Here is a 24,030-nt window from a genome sequence, read left to right as displayed (position 1 = left end):
GGTGCAGTGGCTCAAGTAGTAGAGCTCTAGCCTTGAAGGGAAGAGCTCAGAGACAGAGTCCAGGCTGAGAGTTCAAGCCCTATGACCAATTTTTTTTTTATGTATTTTCTCCTATACACAAATGGATTCAGAAAGCACTTGGATTTATTGGATATATATTATATATACATATATACTTTTAATAAAATCTGAAGTAATGAAACATGAATTAAACTGAATCCTATGAAATTACCAATATCTTACTGATTCATGCCTTACAAATCCACATAATTCAACCTGTAATTTCTATATGAAGATGAATAAGAGATGAATAAAAATGATTGAACAATAGCATTAAATGGTACACAATCAGGTAATCAGTAATGAATAATTATCATGTGTTAATCTCTGGCTAAATCTAACCATAAAATGATACCTAAAGGGTACATTTCCATTCTATTAGTACAAATAACAATGAAGCAGAACTTTGTTTTAATGCTTTAAAATTTTTTTGCTATTGCTACTAATTTTAATTAAAAAATATATATATCTTTTGTATATTGGCAAACTGAGTCATTGAGATCTGTAGTAACACAAATTAACCCAATCAATATTTGAAATCACATGCTGAGGTTCAATTCCTAAGTTGCACTTCTTACCACTGACAGCCCTTCACATTCTACCCAGTAAACAAGAGAGAGAGAGGGAGAAAGAGAGAGTGTGGAGAGAAAGGGAGAGAGGTAACATATATGGTAGATGTCAAGTAATCAGGACAAATGAGAACACCAGGCAGTCTTGGGTTTGAGAGTCTGTTCCACTATTTAGAAATTATGTGATGTAGAAACTTCATTTCATTATATACCATGGGGTAGTCAATAATAATTACCAAACTGGAATATTTAAAAGCATCAAGTGAGATAGTTCATGTGAGATCATTAACATAATTGCTTATAGAAAAGTTCTCAATTGACTTGTCTGCTCTTCAGCCTTCTTGTCTTTTTCATGTTACTTTAGAGTAATTGGGGAAAGTGAAACATCACTTTGGCTTGAAGAACTGGGTAAGGTTTCTAAGGATCACATGGTAATAAACATAAATTTCTAGGCATTATAAGCAATCTTATCTGCTTAGATATTGCACAAAAATAATTAAGTAATCAAGAATGATTTCTGCTGACAGTATGGAGGGAAATACAGTGCAATGAAATTTTATTTTCACAGTACTTAGAATTTGCTTTCCAAAGATGAGGTAGTGCAGGCAAAGCACTGATGATGCTCAAGGTCCTTCTCACTCTCTGAAGCTAGGACCCTTCATCTGTCTTATCACCTGCACGCAGCCCAGCTCTAGGTGGACAGCCTCAGGGGACAGGGCTAGCACTCAAGCATCTGGTATCAAAGAGCCATTTCCATTCTGTCATCAGAAGCAGCTGTTTCACAGAATGTCTAAGCATGTGATATCTAACTGTTTTGTAATAAGACTTAGGAATGGAATGATTATTTGTTGCTCTTTAGAGATATATCTTGCCTTAAATAAGCTAGATTAATGAAAATCCAAATTAGACTCAAAGGAATTAGAAGGCAATTAAACATTTTATACCAGGATTTATCATACTAAAATGATTTTCCTAAATATTAGGGCAATTGGAATACAACTCAACTTGGAAAGTTTTATACAAACTTTAAGTAATGGATCCAAAGGCATGAGATTTATGTGATATTTTATGATTAATATGTCCATATTCAATTCAGGGGCTTTAAAAAGGTTTCTTTAGAAATATAATCACTTCTCTTCCCCATTGAAAAGATATTGTTCATAATCCCAATATTCTTGAAAGGCATATAATAGTAAGTGAAAATCCTGTATTCAGCAGTGGCGTGTCTTTGCTGCTTAAAACCATTTTGGTCTCTGTTTAAACACAGGTACTCAAGCACAGAGTGGTAAAAGATTTACAGATCCACTTAACATTCCACAACTGTGTATGATGAACCATGATAAGATGTTAGATACCAGAATTCCTACCCTCCCAACTTCCTCCATGATTACTGATATTCTACAAACTGAAGCTTAATTCCAATTAAATCTGAAAGCAAGACTCTCTGGGTGGTAATCTCTCTTAGGAATAAATGTCTACTCCCTGAGGGAGAGGCTGAGGAATGTCATAAGGATGCCCTGGAGCAGGGTTGGGGATTTAGCTCAGTGACTGAGTGACCAATTCCCATATAAGAATATAAGAAAGCCTGGTTTTGATTTCCACAACCACAGAGAGAGGAGAAGGGGGACTTAGAAAACTGAATGACTAAGATAGCAGCTTTGGCCTTAGGTAAAATATTCAAAATGATCTTAGTATGGTGGGCCACATGTATAATCTTATCTACTGGGGAAATATAGACAAAAAAAAAGCCAGTTTGAAACTGATCATACAAATATATAATATCCTGTCTGAATAAATAAAAATATAAACAGTTGAGAAGTATGGTTCAGGTAGAATGCATGCCTAAGAAGCAAGAGTTCCTAAGTTCAAACATTTAGTGCCATCAAAGAATGGAAAGATGAGCTTCCTCATCCTCACTACGAAGGGCATGCTGTCCACTTCTCAACAGCATACCTTCACATTCAGTCTTTGTCAGGAAAGTACCAGCTCTCCAGGGTTTCTGGTGGAATCCTGGACAGCACTGGTCACAGCTGTCGCCACACGTGTTATGCTCACATTCACAGCGAGATTTCTAGGGGGAAGCACACATTGACTGTTATTTAGAACCACAGGTAGTGTAAAGAAAGCAGCAGACATCTAGACTAACGTGTAAGACTGTCAACCTTGACAGGAATTTGTGCCAACCTGAGAATGGGCACAAATAAATCCATATCAGCACGATGTGGTCCCAGTTGATTCTGGAATCACTGAATTTTATTCTAGAAGAGAGCAGAGAGGCCCAAAGGAGGTATGAATTCTCCCTCTCTGATATCTGGGATCTATAGGTTTTTCTGCACGTGTCGTGCATTTCAAGACTTTGCTCAAAGAACTACTAAGGTTTGTGGGTATGTTGAAAAATAGAGGAGTTGATTTTTCCCCAGATACTCAACTATGGTTAGAGGAAAATCACCAACCTCAGGTTTTCCAAAACTAAATCTGCCTCTGAGCTCTCTGACTGGCGTATGGATTCATCCCATACAACTGCCCTTAGATCTCTCAGAGCCTGGAGAGCACTACCCACCATTGACCTTTAGAGAGAGCACTGGGACCATTGACATGCAGCACTCTCCACCTAGGAGATAACATTCTACAATCTGGCACTTAAAACACTACTGTGGAGAATGATAGAATTTGTACCAGGTATAGTAGAAGCAAAAGAAGAGAGAGGAAAACATAGCCCTCCTGACATTCACTGATTTTTACTATTCCATATATGCATTCCATATCCAGCACAGTTTATGAGTTTTAATTTCACCAGTTTGTTTACGACAAGAATAAAACAGGTTCTCATTCATCTTCCTCTCTAGGTTACGTTCACCTAATATATTCATTGTCATTAATGAAAAATGTTCCACAAAAGCACTCCAGCTTGTCAGCCACAATGCTCTTGAAGTGTTTCTTCTACCCAAGAAGAGAAAATGTCCTCATCTCATTTCAGTCTCCTATGTCCTAGCCATTCCTATCTTTCCCTCCATGCCCAGTTTATAACTAAGCATTTAAAACTGAGCCACAGATTTTAAATATTAATGTATAATGCTTTGCTTTTGAGTGTGTTTGCATTAACTTTTTGTATGGAAAATTTTTAAAGAAATGATTGTGACAGCTAAAATCATGCCACCGACTGTCATAGTTGGAGACATTTCAAAATAGATACCACTTTAGAAACTTTTTTCTTTCTGTTGGGGGGAGGGAAAGAAATGAATCTGTTTTTAGTTACTTCAAAGTCTATCATCTTAACTGCTGGCTCTATTTCACCCTGGCATAGCTTTCAGTTACACTGTCTAAGTGGGGACCTGACACCCATTCACAGCATTCTCTGTCGGTGAAGACTCTCAGGAAACATTTTCCGGTTCAGCATTTCATTTTTCCTAAGCGGCCTATAAATATACATACATTTGTTGCTGGATCAAGCGGACAAGCTCGGGCATGACCGTAGCAGATGCACATGCCTCCGACGGAAATATCCTTGACTGAGTAGTAATACTGCAAAAAGCAATGCAGAGAGGGGTACTGTTAGCGGGCTGCAATGTGCAAGGAACAAAAGGGAACTTTTTGTTCAAGAAATGAGCTTTTGCTTTTATTCTTCATTCGAGTTGTACTTGTTTGCTTCCTGAGGACTTGCAAAATGGATGAGCTTTCAAGCTAGTTTTGGAAGCACAGGACCCCCAAAACAAGACCTCTAATTTCAATGATGGGGCCCGTTAGAAACTTATTTTCCATGGTTTCTTCAAAATCCAGGCTGGGGGATTCACCATCAACAGTGGCTTTTATTTATTTTTTATTTTTTTATTGTGAAAATACTGTACAGAGGAGTTACAATTACATGGGCAAGATAATGAGTACATTTCTTATCAAGCATTGTAGCCTCCTCCTTTGTTTCCCATCCCTTCCCATACTCCCCTCTCCCACCCAATCCTCCCCCCACGAAAGTTGTAAAGTTCATTTTCGACATAAGGACTTGTACATCTCATTGTTGCAGGGTGGACCCATTGCAACAGTAGCTTTTAATTTGAACTATGGATAATGATTCTTCACCTAAAGATTTCTTTTCTGTTTGTTTTTGTTTTTGCAGGTCCTGGGGCTTGAACTCAGGCCTTGGGGCAATGTCCCTGGGCCTCTTTGTGTTCAAGGCTAGCACTGTACCCCTTGAGCCACAGTGCCACTTCCAGCTTTTTCTGAACAGTTTATTGGAGATAAGAATGTCACAGACTTTCTTTCCTGCATGGGCTGGCTTCAAATAACAATCCTCAAATCTTAGCTTCCTGAGTAGCTAAGATTACAGGCGTGAGCCACAAGCACCTAGCAGCTAAGGGTTTGTTGTTGGTTTTTTTTTTTTAATGTAGTTTCCTCAAAGAAAAACATTTTAATTGTGACCATTAAAGATATGATATTCACAAAATCTCCTACGTTACTTGACAGATTTGAAAAGAAATAATAAATTTATAGGAAATTGTGGTGTGCCCAAATTTAGAAGGAGGAAAAAAGTAAGTATAAGTTTGACGTGCAGAACATTTGAGCTTTTATTATTATAGTAGAATGTCAGACAAAACTTTTGTATCTGAAGTTAATAAGGTTATACTGCTTATTTTAACCTACTTTTTGGTTAAGCAATTCATAATTTTATAGCTAAATGAATATTGAAATAAGAATAACTGTATTTATAACATTTTATAATTGCCAGAGACCTTTACATTATCATATACAGTCCAAACAACTCTTTCAATAGAGTTCCAATTTTCCAATTATGTATGTGAAAAAATACTATACCGAACAAGAGTAATTATGTGGACACAAATCTTGAGTTACTGGCTTTTTCTTTATACTTCAGTTTTTCCTACCACTTTTGTTTCTCTCTCTCTCTCTCTCTCTCTCTCTCTCTCTTTCTCTCTTTCTCTGTCTCTATCTCTCTCTGTGTCTGTCTCTCTCTCTGTCTCTCTCACATATACACACAGTCTTTTAACTTTTTTATTTTATCACTTTATTTGCATACCTCGAATTTAAACTCATGGAAGTTTCTAGGAATTTGGATAATGTAAGTATCTCATTTACATTTAACTACATTGCTCAATAATACAAATACAAGTGGAGATATTTCCTTTAAAAACCTGGTATAGCATTATTTGTAAATGCATTTAAAACTGAGCAACAGATTTTAAATATAAATGTATAATGCTTTACTTGTGAATTACTGAGGGCTGAAATTCAATATTCTACTTCGATATATTTAAATTTGCATGTAATGTTTATTGAACTTGAGCACTTTAAAAATATATTCATATCTTGGCTTGTATGCATTATTTTAAAGTCTTATTCAGTTCTAAATAATAGATATGTACCCCCACCTCTACTCTGCCTTTTGGAAGAGATAATAAAAGGAGTACTAATTTATATCATTGAGTTATCCTACTATACTGCTAAGAAAGAACAAATTTCACCTCAATATTATTCAGTATTCCTTGGTGTATATGTTTAAGCCAATTCAAAATTAAAATTAGACTCAATTTTTCTCAAATATGTGAAGAATCTAAACATTGCTTTTGGAAAATGATTACTTTTGTGTAAGGTAATTGACAATCTGGTGAAATAGAATGATAGATAAAATTGTATCAGATTTGGAAAATACAGGGCACTAAAACATTTAACATGTATTGTTTGGTGATGATTAAAACCACGTCTTTTTGTGCTGTTGAAGTGGTTAAGTGAAGACAGCAAGCATGTGAGTAGTGTTCAACTCCAGTGGTATTCAGTTCACCAGCTCCGCCATAATGCAAGTGGTACCAATGGTCTGATTATTAACATCATTCTCGAATTAAGTGCTTTGTCTCACAACATAAGTTACTTCCTCTTTCTTACCTATGTATATAGTAATAATAGACAATTGTTAACGTGGATTTGCTTTATGGATTTATGACTGAATTTTGTCTTGGTTCAGTAGGTGTCAATAGCTTGTGAATAGCATACAGAGTAAACAGGCTGATGTACAGTCATCAGTCTGGATAGACCATCTATTCATATGTGAAGGGCTAATAAATTTAATTCTAGAAAGCAGCATTTCTTTTAACTCTAAGGGTCAGAAATGTGGTCAACTTTTAGATATTTTTTCTGTTATTTCAATTACAGAAAATAAAGTAATATATGGAATCAGCTTTCACCTATAGCAATGTTTTTTTTAAAAAAACTATAGTTCCATAAAGAATTTTAAAACCAGAATATTTGATAAGACAAAATGATCCAGAGACCTGCAACGTTAACATCACTGGGAAATTTTCTAGAACTGCACAATCACAGGCCTGTCTTACTATAGGAGCTACAGGATTCTAGTTGGTTCTTTAAACTTTAAAGTTTAAGAAATATTATTTTTTTCTGTCTTTCTCCCTCTGTGTGTGTGTGTGTGTGTGTGTGTGTACGTATTTCTGTCTGGGTCTGTATCTTCTCTGTGTGTTGGATCATGATTTAATATTCATGTCTTAGAGTGGGCTGTGGTCAAAAATGTCCCCAAGTCCCTGTATTTTTAGTAGCAAGTGTTCAAAGCCAATTATAATGATAGTGCAGATCACCTGAAGTGACAAAATCCAATTAGTTAGTCTTTACAAAAAGATTATGAGCAAGATTATTATGATCCTCATTTTACAAAATAGGAAATTAAATTTCAAGCATATAAAAAGGCTTGATAAATGTCCTCTACCTAATGAGTGGCAGATTTGGATTTGGACAAAGGATGGTCTATTGAATTTTAAAATCTTAGATAACTACTCCTAGCATCGCTGAGAAATTTCTTTCTGAATTCCTTGACAGAAAATGGAAAGGAAGAGTGTGATCTCATTCACAGGTTGCCAGGAATCGCTTTCACTTACTCTTCTTGTGACAATGGGGTCGATTTCTCTGGGGTCTTTGTGAGCAAACATCATCAGATCGGCATTCAAGGTGCGGATCCTCTGAAATCTCAGGCGAATGTAGCGAGCAGAGGTGAATTCCAGAAGTTCTGGGGAAGGGTCATCAGCACTTGGTCTCCCATTGATCAAAGAAATGTGAATCTATACAACATGGAAAATAATTGGACAATTATTTATCAAAACCAAACATCTTGTTTTGCTAGTTTCTTTTTCCTGAGGAAAATGAAGAGTTCTTGTTTCACAAGGAGCAGATGCAAGTTCATGTTTATTCATCAGATAATTGAAATAACTGGGGTGTTTCATGGACTTTCTTATTAGAACAAGTGCACAAGTTCATCTGCTTAGGTTGTCTCCAATTATATATATATATATATATATATATATTCCTCTGTTTCAAGTAAAAATATCATGTGCGTGCATGTGCATGAGTGTGTGCGTGTGCGTGTGTGTGTGTATTTGTGTGTGTGCGTGTGTGTGTGTAATGGGACTTGAAATCAGGGCCTGACCTCTGTCCCTGAGCTTTTTCCCTCAATTCTGGTACTCTATCATTTGAACCATAGCTCCATTCCTAGCTTTTTGATAGTCAATTGGAGATAATAGTCTCATGGACTTCTCATGAACTTCCCCGCTCTGGATGGCTTCCAACTGCAATCCTCACATCTCAGCTTCCTTAGTAGCTAGGAATACAGGTAGTCACTAACACATGATTCTGAAAATTATTATATGCTGCATTATGTAAAAATCTGGTTAATGCATTGTACTCACAAACTGTCATGTTCAATCAAAACTCATTTATATAACTACTTAAGGATAATCATCATCATCATAATAATAATATAAAGAATCTGGAGAAGTGGAGCTATGGCTCAAGTGTTAGAATGTTAGCCTTGAGCAAAAATCTCAGGGACAGCACCCAGGCCCTGAGTTCAAGCCTCAGAACCAGAACAAAAACATACAAACAAAAAGAATCTAGTATCTAGATGGACTCAAGAAAACTTGGTAAAAAGTGTTACGAATTATCTGACTAGATTAGGAGCCCATAACTTTAAAATTCCTGAAGTTGAAACCATCTCATTACATATAAAAATACATGTCTATAAAGTATAGAAAACAGAATTTATAAATGAGGAGAAAGGACAAAGCTCTGTTCACAGCAAGACATTTTAATAAATTGTTTTTTTTGTTTTCACTCATTTTTTTAGTAATTGATAGAGCCACACAATAACATTTTAGCAAGGATATAATATATTCTAAGAAAAATATATGAAAAAGACATTGAAACTGAAAAGGAACGATAATGTTTTAGGAAAGTAATTTAGCACAATTGACTCCAGAAGAAATACAATATAATCAGGCCAATTTTCGTGTCAAAACAAAGACATTGTCAAAAAACTTTCTCCAAAGGCACATGAAGTTGTCATACCCCAGAGTTGTCCTAGAACCAAAATTCTAGTGAAGGATGAACATTAGATAATAGGAAGTGAACTTTTATCACAAATAAGGGAATGGTCCTGTGTTCCTAAAGTGCTCTTATAAATCAACAAAGACCAACAAGGTAGCATGAAAACTAGATGAAAGGAAACATGAGGGCATTATTGAAAGAAACAAATATAAATGTTTATTAAATTATTGATGAGAAATCAAACTTCACCCAAATAAGATAAATGTTCAAAACAAGCACACAGGTAAGCATTTTTCTAAATTTTCAAGATGGCCAAAACTCTCCAAGAATCCAATGACTGGACTAAAGGAGTATAGGAGTAGTTCTTACATTCAAGGGAATGAGAATAAAAGAAATGAAATAAAATTCAATAAGTCAATTGAACAATAAATACTACATTGGAAATGTACATAATTACTGAAGTAGCACTTAAATTTCTAAGATTGATGCTAGAAGACTACAGATAGTAATCATATTGGGCTCTATAGAGTCAGGTTGTTCAATGCTCTGAATATTCCCATTCTCTCATCTCACATGTATATGTCGAGTCTTTAATCTCCATGTGATAATATTTGGAGGTTAGGTCTTTGGGAAATAATTAGGTCCTAAGATTAGTAATTGCCTTGTGAATGGAATTAAAGCTTTAACAAGGGAAGCCTGAGCACTAGTTTTCTTCTCGCCATGTGAAAATAGAGTAAGAAGTCTGGAAGAGAGACCTCACCATGATCCAGGCCATGCTGGCACTATGATCTTGAACTTCTGGAACTATGAAAAATATGTCTTGTTTCCAACCCACCCAATCTATGAAACTTTCTTATAACAATTTGAGTAGACAAAATCAACATTATTTTCTTAGCTGTTTTTTTGGATCCTAGTAAAACCCTGCAGTTTAATATCCATCATTGTAAGACTGGTTAACTAAATTACATGCCTCTATATTTAATTACATATAGCCATTAAAAAGAATAAAAATCCCTACTGTACTTGATAGGAAGAAGCGCTTTCATTTTTGCATTATGGAAATGGATACTACCTATATGATTAATTTAATGATAAAAATGTTAAAGAAACTGAAGCTGACTAGAATGTTTTCCAATTAAAAATATACACACAAGCATGTATACATACACACTGGGTTAAAGTGACAGGAAAAATAAACTGCGAGTTCTGTGCAATAAGGGGAAATACTCAAGTACAGGATTCAAGGTCATCCCTGGAATTTGCATACTCTTTTGCAAGACAATATGTCATGCATGTTAATTATACTTTTGACAGGGGAGTCAATAATATGTATTTCCATCCTAGCATCCTTTGCATTTAGATAATCCCAAAGATCATTTTAGAAACTTGCTGCCAATAAACGACTTGAATCACAAGAGAAATATAGCACACTCTGTGAAGAGAAACTAATTTTGATGTCACAAAAAATAGACTCAAAATACCCCATGATAAAATATGAGCTGTTTGAGCTAATTGAATCTATCTTGGATACTTACTGGAGAATAAATTCACTGAGTAAACAAGTTGGAGGTTGATAGAATGCAGGGTTTTCTACTATATTAAGTCTCCTAAAATGCTAAATAACCTCTAATGCAGAAACACTAAGGAAAAAGGAGATCTTGCATGTTCCACAAATCCAATACCTAATAGGAGAACCAAAAATATGTTTGAAATTAACTTGTCTTTGTTGCTTAAGGACACCCCAATTAAATGTTCCAAGAATGTCAACATATATATGATACTTAGAAATTAATTTTGGCATCCAAAGAAAGATGTTACCAGTGCCCTTGAATTCATGCTTAAATTTCTTTCAATTCTTCCCTGAGTACTCCACAAAACAATTTGAAAGGAAACAAAATTACAACATGGCTAGAATGAGGATTACTAATGCGTCTTTGATGTTCATGCTCTACTGATCCACACTGGTGCTGTATAAGCAATCAGCCAATTCCTCACTTAAACATAAAAAGACATTGAAAAGCAGGGGATGCACATTCTTATACAAGTTAGAAAACCATATGACTGTTCCATGAAACATTTCGCAAAGGAACACTTCTCCTCACAGCTTTGGTATTTTCATCAAGCGTCTCTGCCAAGAGATCTTGGGAATATACTTAGTCCCAAGCTGTTTCTGGGATATAAAGCCAGCCAGCTGTTTGGCCATGATGTGTGCAACTTCCTTAAACTGCTCTCCCCACCCTCTTCTTTCCTTTTTTTTTTCACACTCTCCCTCCAAATAAATCATAATATTGGATAGGATGTTATATCTGGCACAATGTTGTGTAATTTCAAGTGTACAGAGAGGGATGGTTTAACATACTTCCTGATTTCCTATGGGGTGACAACTGGAGTGTGTCTGTCTTCAAGGAAGATGAAAGGATCTGTCCCCAGGATCGCCACTGCCTTGCTGTGAGCCCCTGGGAAATCTGTGACAATCTAGTGTCATCTGAAATGCTTCCCATTATAGATCTGTTGGTGAGTGTACATTCACGCTGTCACAGGAATGCCTTCCAACTGAAAATGTGTGATTGTGATTACCAAGTGGCTTTTCAGATTTGAACCTTACTGTTGTCAGCAAAGACTTTTTACAGACAAACACATGGAAAACATATCAGAATATTTTTATTACCCAACAACTGTATCCATATTAAGCTCTGCTTACCCAGATCATTCTGTTGTCACTAGGTAAATCATCCTACACATTGTGTTTCCCTTACACATGGAAATGACTTTCGTGACTGGATAGTATGTTTACTTTAAACTTCAAGAGATTTTTCCGAGTGGAAAATTCTCCTTCCCACGGATGCAAAGGTGATGAGGGAATGGATGGATGGGGAAATGCTAAGAGAAAATCATCATCAAATCAGAAACTTTGAAATCAGTGGTCAATTGGAGTGGCAGATATGAAGGAGGTTGAAATGTGGCATGCTCTCTTAGAACATTTTTAAAATGTTTATCAATGAAAATGTTTATCATTAATCACTAAATTAGTTTTTTTCATTGATAATTGTTTATTTTTTAAAGAATCTTTTGGATTGTGGCAATGAAATGGGAACAAGTGGAAAGTAAGCTGACCCCAGGAGATCAAACAAGTCCACATTGTAGAATGAGAGAAACTATTCACATTTGCGGTCAAAGAACTTATATATGAATGCATAGCTGACATATCTGGGAACATGTTAAATCAAATGAGTCTTACTATGCTGTTTTTCAGTAAAGGAGAGTAAGATTATGAAGATAATTTTCAAAAATGGGGCCTAATCACTTGTATTCTAGACTGCATGGGGAAAAAATCTGTGAAGAACGTAAGCGAGCAGCAGGAAGCTTGGGAAAAGGGATGATGCTAGAGGTTTTCATTGTGTTTCATGTACAAGGTAAAGGCTCTGGTCCTGATTTTGGATGTACAGAGGTAATACATAGGACTAATTCCACCCTGGGGTTCCTGTACTTTCTTTACTTAATCTGTCTTGGGGAAGTCACCAATAGCCTTTGAGTTACTAGCTAAGATGATCAATGCTTAGTCCTCACAATTGTTGACCTTTTAGCAGCAATTCAAACAACTGATTACCACCAATGAGCTCTAGGACCCATTGTTATTGCTTGGTTCTTACCTTTGTGGTTTCTTCTCAATTCCCTTCCCTACTAGAGGGAAATGCTTTGGCTAGAAGTATTTCAGATTTTAGAAGTGTTTATATTACAAAGAATTTTCCATATACATAAGATAATTTTAGGATGGGACCCAAGCTTAAATATAAAACCCTTTGCATTTTGTGTAGGCTTTGTATACTTAGCCCACTCAGACCCCGCCCCCCCAGGTCGTGGGGCCTGAACCCTGGGCCTCGGCGCTGTCCTTCAGCTCTTGAGCTCAAGGCTAGCGCTCTACCACTTGAGCCACAGCGCCACTTCCGGCTTTTTTCTTTTTGCTTATGTGGTGCTGAGGAATCGAACCCAGGGCCTCAGGCATGCAAGGCAAGCACTCTACCACTGAGCTACCTTCCCAGCCTCCCCCACATATAATTTTAAGACTTTTTAATTTATTTATTTTTTATTGTGAGAATACCATACAGCGCAGTTGCAACTACATGGGCAAGATAACGAGTACATTTCTTATCAAGCATTGTTGCCTCCTCTTTGTTTCCCTTTCCCATCCCTTCCCATACTCCCCCCACCTCCCCCCACCCAGTCCTCCCTCTCCCCTCCAAAGGTGTAAAGTTCGTTTTTCAACATAACAACTTGTAGATCTCATCGTTGCAATGGGTCCACCCATATTCCTACTTAAAAGATATGTTTTGCCCTTCCCCTCCACAAATTATACCAACATCAAATACAGTGAAAGCAGGGGTTATACCATGGGGGAGGGACATACAAAGCAACATAGAAATCATCTTATAAATATGTTAGAAACAATTGCATGTTTTGACTGTGATCTATCATGTGAGATCATGTGTGGAATATTCCACAAGTAGTGTCATGGGATGCCATTTAGGCTCACATTTTAGATCATTTCAGATTTTAGATGTTGAGATTAGGGATGCCCAACTTATAATGTTGTTGCTCCCTAAGGCACAGTGTGGAATCTTTCTAATACTGTGCTCAGTGCTTGGCCCTTCCTCTCTTGTACCCACACACACTTAATCACCCCATCAACACCCATCATCTTCATTGTGGCTCCCACACTTAAGTCTCTAGGTTTGACTTCTTTTCTGAAGATCAGAAACCACCCATGTGTTATTTGTTAGCTTACACAGCTCTCTAATAGGCATCTAACACTACATTTCTCCTTTTTTTTCTTAGTCTTTTCAATTTCACTAAATCTTTCTATCCTTTTAGTTATGCCCACTAACAGTTTAGGATGTTTAGCTCTTTTTAGTTTTATTTTATGTCAAGTTTATTGGCAAATCTCGTTTACTAGACTTTCAGAATTTATCTGGCATCCTATCACTGACTCAGCACCTCCACCCTTACCATGGTGGGACACACTTTCATCATCATAGACCAGAGCCACTGCTTTTGGTGGTTTCCTAAATATTTAAAATGTAACTGTGACCCAAAAGCATAGATCAGTCATATCTTTCTGTTTCTAATGAGAGTAAATATTTATATGTGCTATTTTCCCAAAATTAAAGTTAATAATCTTTTGTATCAGTTTCTACTCAAATACTTTGAATTAAGTTGAAGTGAGGGAAATTAGGGGCTGGGCATTGTTGTTTATGCCTCCAATCCCAACTACTCTGGAGGCAGACATCAGATGTTCCATAGTTTAAAGCCAGTAAAGGCCAAACTTTAGGTAAACCCCCATCTCAAGTAATGAGCCAAGTGTGGTTGGTTTATGATTCTGATCCCTGGTTCATGGGAGGCAGTACATAGGTGGTAGACAGGAGAATAATAGTCTAAGGCCAGTCCCAAGCAAGAACAAGAGAAGTTATCTGCAAAATAACTGAAGCAAAAATATTCTATGGGCCTGGCTCAAGTGGTAGGGCAACTGTCTAGCAAGTGTGGAGTCTTGAGCTCAAACTACAGTACTATAAAAACAAAAAAGAATCAAAGAGACAGAGAGCTCAAGAAAGAATATGAAAATTAATAGCTCTTACTCTCCTCAAACATTTACAGGGGTATTTTGTTTTAGACAACTACTTGGTTCCATTTCCCAGAAACTTAAATTGTTTTTCTCCTGTTCTTTGAAATTATAATTCTTTCATTTGTCATTCCTAGATGAAAGCTTTGCCTTCCATGAAATATTTAAACAGATTCTTCACTGTCAAAGCTCCAGTCATTAATAAATTGCAACATAATAAGAAAATCAGTTATCTTCAAAGTGTACTTGTCATTTTAGGATTTTCTTTCTTTTCTTTCTTCATTCCTAGTGGAACAATTTAAAATACTCTGTTCCATTGGTTTGTGTTGCTTCTTTTCTGGCCAGAGAACCTCCTCATCCCTTCATTTTCCAAAAGTTAGTTACAACATTTTTTTAAATCCCATACTAACAGCAGATTTCATGTGACAGTGATTTCTAACTCCTATGGAACTGCTGAACACACAGAAGGTCTAAATTTTTAGGAAAGTTCAAAAATAGAAGTAAAGTCTCAGCTGCTTTAGGAGTTCCAATTTTCTCAAAGTCTCACAGTTGGTATGGTCCTGCTTTTCAAAAAGCTTCTGGTGGTCTTCCTTTCTACAATTCAAAGCAATCCAGCCACCATTTATTTTTAAATTTCTTGCTCAAGATGAGCTGAAATTAGCTTCATGTGAAACACGTCCAGATGGGTGACCTATAATACATCATGATTAAATGGAAGCTCTTCAGATGATTTTTCACTGGGCATGATGTATAAAAAGAACATTGACCACAACGTGCTTGAAATTTTTCACAGGAGGAATTCATTACCAAATGCAAATATCACCCCTGGTTCTTCTTCTTCTTCTTTTGCAAGGGACTAGTACTGGCAGTTAAACTCAGTGCCTCAGGCTCTCACCTGGATTTTTTCCCAAGTCTGGCACTCTAACATTTAAGCCACAGCTCCACTTCTAGCTTTTGTTAGTTAATTTCTGATAAGAATCTCTTGGTTTGTCTGAGCTGACTTCAAACCTCAATCCTCAGGTCTCAGCCTGCTGAATAGCTATAATTATAAGCATTAGCCACGGGTTCCTGGCATTTTTGGTTAAATTTCATTGAAAAGATTAGAGTTTATTTTACATATTTAGATGCATTTAAAAATAATAAAATTGCACACTAATTACATTATTGATGCAATTGTAACCTCTCTGTACATGACCTTGACAATAAAATTAGAATTAAAAAAAATAAAATTGTATTTCAAGTTTTATTTACAACTGTGTTCTTCTTTCTTCCAATTATATAATAATTGCATAGGTAAAAGTAGGAGTTAAAAAATAAGTAGGAGTTGCCATAATTGTCTCTTTCGGGAACTTCTTGCTAAATCTTCCTGTTGTCATACTATGCCTATACAAGGGTTCAGTCACTAGCTGAACTTCACACCCAGGAGAGGTTTTAGAAAGAGTAGGTCCAAAGAAGCTTAATGTGGGATAATTCCAAAAGGAAGCGCTCGTACCCTCCTTAAATATTTACATTGCTCTAAGTTTTGCTTTGGATGGGCCTTAGAGAGGGTTTAAGAGAATAGCACCATTATCTATGTGGATTCCAACCCCATAGCTATTTCAGAACCTCCTTACCACATACAGGCCCTTGTGTACAGAAATAACAGTGATGATTAATGTGTACTTACTAAATATCAAAGACTCATACAGGTGATCTTTACATACTAACTCACAAAATATTAACTCAGTGTTTCTAACAATCTTATGAAATGGGAGTTATATATTTTTTAAATCAGATGTTGAAATTTTAATCATCATAGTCAAGTATAGCTATGATTGGCTGATTATAGTTAGACATCATTAGACACCTCAGTTCATTACTATACTACCTTGTAGAGAAGGGATTCAATAAAAATTGGTACAAATGGTTGTGTAGACACTATTTGAAGACTTTTGTGTGTGCTCTCGGGCTTGATCTTGGAGCCTGGGTGCTGTCCCTGAAGTTTTTTGTCCTCAAGGACTCTTCCCCTTGAACTACAGTTTTACTTCTGGCTTTTTAGCTATAATTATAGGCATGAGTAGCTGGCACCTAGTTCTTCGAAGACTTTTATTAACATCAAATTCACCACAGAAGAGCTAGTCTTTTCCATGTCTCCTCCCCAAGTTCTATCATCTGACATGCTGATATGATTCCATTCTAGTTCTGTGACAGACCCACTATTTTATCTTCATTTCCACTTCCCTGCCTTCTCTTGCTCCTCTGACATGATCATTATTGTTTGTTTTCTCTAGCAATTGGCTTTTCTTCATGAATTTCTATAGGATTTGTCTCATTAGTTCCACCATTCCAGACATCCTGGGGTAGATTGGTTACCATTTCCCCAGTCGCTACTCAGTACCTGCCTCTAGGCCAGATGGTAGTGTGAGGCAGATTAGAGAACAAAGCACGAAGTCAGGGATGCTCCTAGACTGGATTATACCTTTTTACAATGATCCATAGCAGAGCAGGCTCTCCTGGTAAAAGTGCCAAACAGATCAAAACCAAAATCAATTCCATCTCAGAGCGGAGGGCCAAAGTATTATTATTTAAAATAAGCCAGGCCCAAAGAAACATAGGTCCCATGGTTTCCATTATTTACAATAACTAGTATATGTCTGAGATAAGCAGAAAAGGTTAGATAACATGATGTTAGGCAAAATGAACCCCAAGATAAGGATACAAGTGTTTTTTCTTTCTTGCTATTGTTTCTAACATAGTTATAAGGTACCACATGAATTTTTTTTTGTTGGAGGGAAGGGATGGTAGCGGGGAAACAAAGGAGGAAACAACAATGCTTGACAAGAAATATATTCATTACCTTGCTCATATAACTGTAACCCCTCTTAGAGTATTTTCACAATAAAAAACTTATTTAAAAAATTAACTAACAACTCTGAAAACCTTATCAATGGTATAATAAGTAAAAGTGATTGCTATAGGTTTTGTACTTTAGCATTTTATTAAGTGGAAACCAATTGTGATAAAAATCTACAAGACAAAGAAAGCTAGACACTGCAATTACATGAAGAAGAAACAAATTTGCTAACACACCAATAGGTATCTATGAGTCTAATATTGTTAGTGGGGAGACCCATTAAAGAAAGTTCTTAATAGAAAAATGAAGAAAGAGAGCATCGATGACCTACATTAGTAGAACAGAACCATTAATACACTTGGAAGGCATATTATAACGCACAAAGGAAAACTTAAGTAATATTTTCCTGTTTTGTTTTCAGTTCCCAAGTGGGAACACTTGTTTAAAATTAAAATCTTGGAACAGCAGGTCTAAATACTGTGCCAGAGCCTGTTTCCTTTGACTGGAGCAGGACCTAGACACATACTGGAAAGAGAAATTCAGTCTCTTCCATTCTCCTTCCCTAAATCAAAGTTTCCTCAGAGAAAAATTATGTGGTGTATGTTTCTTATAAGTATGTAAATGGAAAGGCAAAGCTGTACAAATATATTAATTTCACTTTTACCCATTTATATTGTTACATCATTTTAAGAGAGCTATTGGGAATCTCAACATTGTAGAAGGCTCTATCTCAAACAGAAGAAGTAATAAACTTGAAATTCTATAGCTGCACTCATATTTGGAGAAGTTTTGAACATAGACACAAGAGCACATCCACAAGCTTTGTGTACTCCTGATGTCCCTAACTTGATGTGTGCAAACTAAAGTGCCAGCAGCAGCTTAGAACCTCTCTACTCTCTACTTGCCTGACTGTGCCTTGCTCTCTCTAAGGAAGGGGCAGTGTTGTTCTCTAAATACTTCATTGTTTTGCTTCCTTCCCTGTGCTCTTATTTCTGTTTTTTGATAACTACTTCCATATCTTTATCAAGTCTCCATCTATCTCCCATTTCTTTACTCTCACCTTCCCTGAGATTGCTTATCAGGAAAAAAAATCAAGTTTCTATGCTTTCAAGTATATGACTCTGTCCTAGGAAATCTGTATGGATTTAGCCTAACTTTGACACTGAAATCACAGGTAGGTCTTGTCCAATATCATAAAATTTTCATTGCATAAAGGAGTTCAAAACTAAACAAAACTAAATATTGTCATTGTCAAAAATATCTAGTAACTTTTCATTTCAATGGTTTTGTGAACCTGAGTATGTATGTAAGACTGTATGTGTGGTCACATTTTTTACTGCCATTGACAATCCTATGTGCCTGGTATTTTGTCTAACTGTGATTGTATGCACGTATGTTCAAAGACTTAACCATAGTGTGTGAACAAACACAATGGCAACCTACTGCTTGTGTTCAAAATATGGAAGCTCTGCTTTGCTTTGTGTGTATATATTAGCCAGTTTACTTAATCATTCTGTGCCTGTTTCCTCTGAAAAGGCACACAACAATATTTGCCAGACTTTGATGTTAGGTGGATTAACTGAAATTCATGTGAAATGATCAGCATGATGACTATTATAAAACAAAACACGATGTGTTCGCTATTATGAGGAAATGATGGCCTATATCTCTGCTAGTTTTCCAATGTCAACCTGGACAACCTCAATCATAAGTAGCAGTAACAAATTCTGACATTAGAAATGTGATTCTCAAGTGTTAAGTTTGAACATTGGTGGTCAAACATGCATCAAGGAGCAGAATATATTCTTTACATTGAATTCTTATTTATATCTAATTTTCACACACTCACAGTTAGGAGAAGGGTTAGAGGATTTCTTAGCTCATACTCCTCCTGGTCTGTGCTGAGACCACCACCCTGGGGATGGCCTATAACCTCATCCTCTGATATGAAAACTTTTGGAGTTGATATCAAAGGAGGTGACCAACTACCAAGACAACGGCTGCAGGAAGATGAATCTGTAGAATGACACACACCTGGGTAGAATTCCATAAGAGGACAGCGATACGAAGGACAAGAAGTATGTGATGTAAGAAGGAACTTCCTATCAATCTGACTTCATTCTTAAAAATTTTTTTGAAGCCATCAGATTTTCAGCTCATCACTATGATGTGTGTGGATGGCTAGAAACCATTTAAAATGAATAAGGTTTGAAGAAGGCACTTCATTAAGGAATTTGATCTTCATTCCATGTATTTTATAGAACAACATCAATAATTGTAATGGACATCAACACTATCCTAAGCTAAGGCTCCTGTTACTCTTCGGTATAGAGTTGGATCCAAAGGTTTGTAAGATGTCTGCTATGTAGACTTGGACATCTGTAGCTGCAGGTGGCTAGTCTTTTCAGGAGTGTACAAAAGGACCTCTCCTCCCACACAGCTGAAAGATGAAGTTTTCTGCAGATTTACCAAGTACACAGTGTTCTTGCTCTTTTGCTGGATTCCAGCTAATAACTGACCACAGGAAGCTGCGGGGCATGCCCTCAAGCTGAGAAATAGCTCTTGTTGGTTGGCTAGCCTAGCTGGGAACATGCGAGAATCCAAGCCCATGTAGAATAGCTGATGTTTAGGAATACTGAAGCTTAAGAAAAATGAACAGCTGATTAGAAGTCATTGATCATTATTGTAAATTATTTGTCTAAAGTGGACTTCATTGCACTGCAGTTTTTTTTTCCTCTTTCCTCTTGATAAACACAGTGTGAATGAAAGGTAAAGAGAATAAAACATTTAATCAATCATCCTGGGGCCAGGACTGGATTGCTTTCTAATATATATTTGCTGCCAAGTTCACAGAATCAGGTTTGTTTCAATTATTTGTAATATGCTTTCCCAGAAGAATTCATAATAGGTTGCTTAGGTAGTGTCCCTTTTTCTATTAATGACCAAAATCCAAACGTCTTGCCTTACCAAAATGAAGACCAGCTCCAGTGAGAAATGCAAACAAAAATATTACATTGTTTTATTTGTTCCACTGTCTTGCTTCCAAAATAAGAATTTTTATTATTTTTATTGAAATAGGTTGTAACAATAATATCTATGAAAAAATAAAAATAAGCATGTGTCATAACTATCTAATATTGCTCTTGAAGTTCTAAAAATTCTGACTTGCTGCCTAATGAGAATTTTTTAAAAAGGTACTAAAAAAAGAGTGATACAGGGGAGGAGGGCTTGATTGAAATACATGTATACACAAGTGGAAATATCACTATGAAGTGCCCCCTTGTAGTATCGCTAATGTGTGCTAATAAAAAATACATAAAGAAATGATACACTATAAGCCTTGTGAATATTTCCTCCCCCAAATGCAATGCTTCTAACCTCTCTGTTTCTAGAAACTTCCCTTTTCTCTACTATCCCTGGCTTCCCTATTGTTTTTCTCCAGGACACTCAGGTTCCTCCACTAAGAGCACCATTGCTATCTTCAAAATTTCTCACTCTGCTGAGAAGACCCAATCTCATTGCTAGAAGAATGGTGCTCATACCTAACCATACTTATCCCATAGCAGTCATTTGAGAAATAGAAGGAAGAATCTCTACAATACTGTATACACACAGCCCAACGCCACTTCCTGTTTCTATGGAACAATGTTCTTGTTGCCTCCTGCCAATCTCACTTATAGCAAAGGGCCAGAGACACAATGGTCCTACTCATTGCCTGTCTCTGTTCACAGTGAGCCCAAGCAAGAACACCACGAGAGAGATGTTCGGAAAAATCTCAGGCCCGGGAGTCCTGTGGGAATTGATTGGCATTTGCATGTCAATTGGAATATGTCATAATCCTCCCATGCTTTAATTATATATGTTAGTCCAAATAGTCCTTCCTCTAGCTGTTGAATTTATATGTCTACTTTGGTAGAATTCCTCATTATATCTATAAAGCATAAAAAGCATAAAATATTACCTTTTCAGTTCCAAGAGCACACACCATATGTTTTGAGATGAATACCTTCCTCCACATTTAACATCCCTATTCTTTGTACTAGTATATTTGAAACAACATGTTGGCCCTAATAACAGAAAAGGAAAGCTTTTTTTTTAAACTTTTATCACCTCCCAGGTTGTAGGAATTTTACTGTTGATTACATTTTTGATACCATTCATGACGTATTAGCACACATTAATTGTCTAAAGTTATCTGATTGTGATAGTTACATTGTAATAGTTATATATGCAATATATTATATAATAAGAAGAAGGATGAGAGAAAGTTAAGAAAAATATATTTAATACTCTCTATTACTCCCCCTTCCTTAGCCTTTTCTAGAAAAGCTTTCTTGTAGGACACAAAAACCATCATCAGTTTATGCAATTTGCAGAGAAGTGTGCATACACAAAAAACCTTATTGCTTCCTCATGTTAAAAGCATATCAAAGTGGCCAGGTGCTGGTGGCTTATGCCTGTGATCATAGCTACTCAAGGAGCTAAGATCTGAGGATTGAAGTTCCAAACCAGAAAGAGTTCTGCTACTCTTTTCTCCAATAAACCAGCAAGAGCTATAAGTGGAAGCTTAAATGGTAAACTGCCAGCCTTGAGGGGAAAAGTCAAGAAAGAGTACAAGGCTCAGTTCAAGCCCCTGTACTTGCACCAGAGAATCCCCAACACATACACAAAAAGACACCCACTCAACAAGTTAACTATCCCACAGTATGTACATCTAAATCAATGCTGCTCAGAATAATTATATTGGGGTACACTCGGTGAAAATATTGCCCTGTCTCCAATCATTGTACCATCATTCTATAGTCCTGAGATAGACATTTAAAGGTCAGAATAGAAATAGTAAACTCGAAGTGAAAATGGAGGAAATGCCAGATAGCAAAAATGATCCACTTGTATACTTCACTACCCAGATTTCCAGGATAAATTTCAGTTCAGGTTTCTTAAGAATCATCATTGGAAAGTACTGGCAAATACTAAAATTTCAAGGAAATAACTAGAAAAAAAAGGAAATAACTAGAAGCCAAACATAGTTTACTCAAAAACAAAATATTTTCTCTTATTGCAATCTTCCTTTATCTTTGGTTTTTCCCTTCTTGGACTCAGTTACTAGAAATTAACTAAGTCTTGAAAATATTAATATTTTAATATTTGTCTTGACTTTTTGGAGAGACAAGGTGTTGCAATCATTCTATGTTAATATCATTTGTTGTTAATTTCTTATCATGCTGAATTTACAAATTAAACTTTATCATAGATATGCACGTGGATAAAAACAGTATGATTTCCTTGGTTTAAGCATGCATTGGGTGGCTAGGATGTTTCCTCTGAATGTAGAGGAGACTGGCTACAGCATTATAAAAGCAAATCCTTGCAGTCTATTTTAAACAAAAATCATTCATTACCTACAAGATTTTTCATTTAAAAAATATAGCATGTTTAATCCTGTACTTCAAACTTACATTATTAATTATGTTTAAATTATATGGCATAAATTATGTTTAAATAGCAACTCTGTCCACATCTGTGGAGGTGTGGCCCTGTGGAAGAGTATTCCCCTGGTAAATGAGAAGCTCTGTGTTCACATCTCAGCACCACCAAAGACAGAATGCCAATGTGTCAAACATTAATAACTTTAAAAGACAATAGGTTAACTACACAGCTAACCTATTATTGTTTTACTATAAACTCCCGTATATACAGAGTCACAAACCTTATTTTATACATCATTAGATTATGTTGACAATGTATATATTTATAATGGGGCTGGGAAGGTGGCTCAGTGGTAGAGCGCTTGCCTTGCATGCATGAGGCCCTAGGTTCGATTCCCCAGCACCACATAAGAAAAAAGGAAACAAAGCCAGAAGTGGTGTTGTGGCTCAAGTAGTAGAGCGCTAGCCTTGAACTGAAGAGCTGAGGGACAGTGCCCAGGCCCAGAGTTCAGGCCCCATGACCAGACCCCCCAAGCCAAGCCCAAAGAAATAGGTCCCATGGTTTCCCTCATTTGCAATAGTTAGTATACGTATGCATCAAGCAGAAAAGGACAGATAAGGTGATGTTAGGAAAATGAACCCTAAGACATGTATTTAAATGTTTTTTTTTTCTTTCATGCATTTGTTTCTAACACATATATATGATTATTTCTTTGTTGCTTTGTATGTCCCTCCCCCACAGTATAACCCCCTGCTTTCACTGTATTTGATGTCGTTATAATTTGTGGAGGGGAAGGGGAAAAACAAATCGTTTAAATAAGCATACAGGTGGACCCATTGCAACAATGAGAAGTACAAGTTGTCATATCGAAAACGAACTTTACAACTTTGGTGGGGGGTGGGGGGAGGAAGATTGGGGAGGTGGGGGGAGGATGGGAAGGGATGGGAAGGGGAAACAAAGGAGGAGGCTACAATGCTTGATAAGAAATGTAGTCATTTTCTTGCCCATGAAATTGTAACCCCTCTGTACAGTTTTTTCACAATAAAAAAACAAAAAAAGATACTAATTAATGTATATATTTTATATACGCACATATTTGCATATACTTGCATAGATAGATAGATAGATAGATAGATATGTTGGTTGGTTGTGGGGCTTGAATTAGGGCCTGGACACTGCACCTGACCTCT

General features: G+C 36.4%; 1 protein-coding gene across 1 annotated transcript in view; it reads right to left on the bottom strand.

Moving 5' to 3' along the window:
- Positions 1 to 24,030, bottom strand: part of Lama2 (laminin, alpha 2) — a 544,126-nt gene that overhangs the window by 323,487 nt on the left and 196,609 nt on the right. Inside the window, exons 5-7 of the mRNA XM_013026778.1 lie at positions 7,523 to 7,702; positions 4,062 to 4,151; positions 2,583 to 2,700 (exon numbers count right to left, since the gene is read on the bottom strand). Coding sequence (XP_012882232.1) covers positions 2,583 to 2,700; positions 4,062 to 4,151; positions 7,523 to 7,702 — 388 coding nt within the window. The remainder of the gene's footprint in view (positions 1 to 2,582; positions 2,701 to 4,061; positions 4,152 to 7,522; positions 7,703 to 24,030) is intronic.

Source organism: Dipodomys ordii, unplaced genomic scaffold, assembly GCF_000151885.1.
Source record: "Dipodomys ordii isolate 6190 unplaced genomic scaffold, Dord_2.0 Scaffold97, whole genome shotgun sequence".
Lineage (NCBI taxonomy): Eukaryota > Metazoa > Chordata > Mammalia > Rodentia > Heteromyidae > Dipodomys > Dipodomys ordii.
The sequence above is the reverse complement of the archived record's forward strand: the minus strand, read 5'-3'. Positions and strand labels throughout refer to the sequence as shown.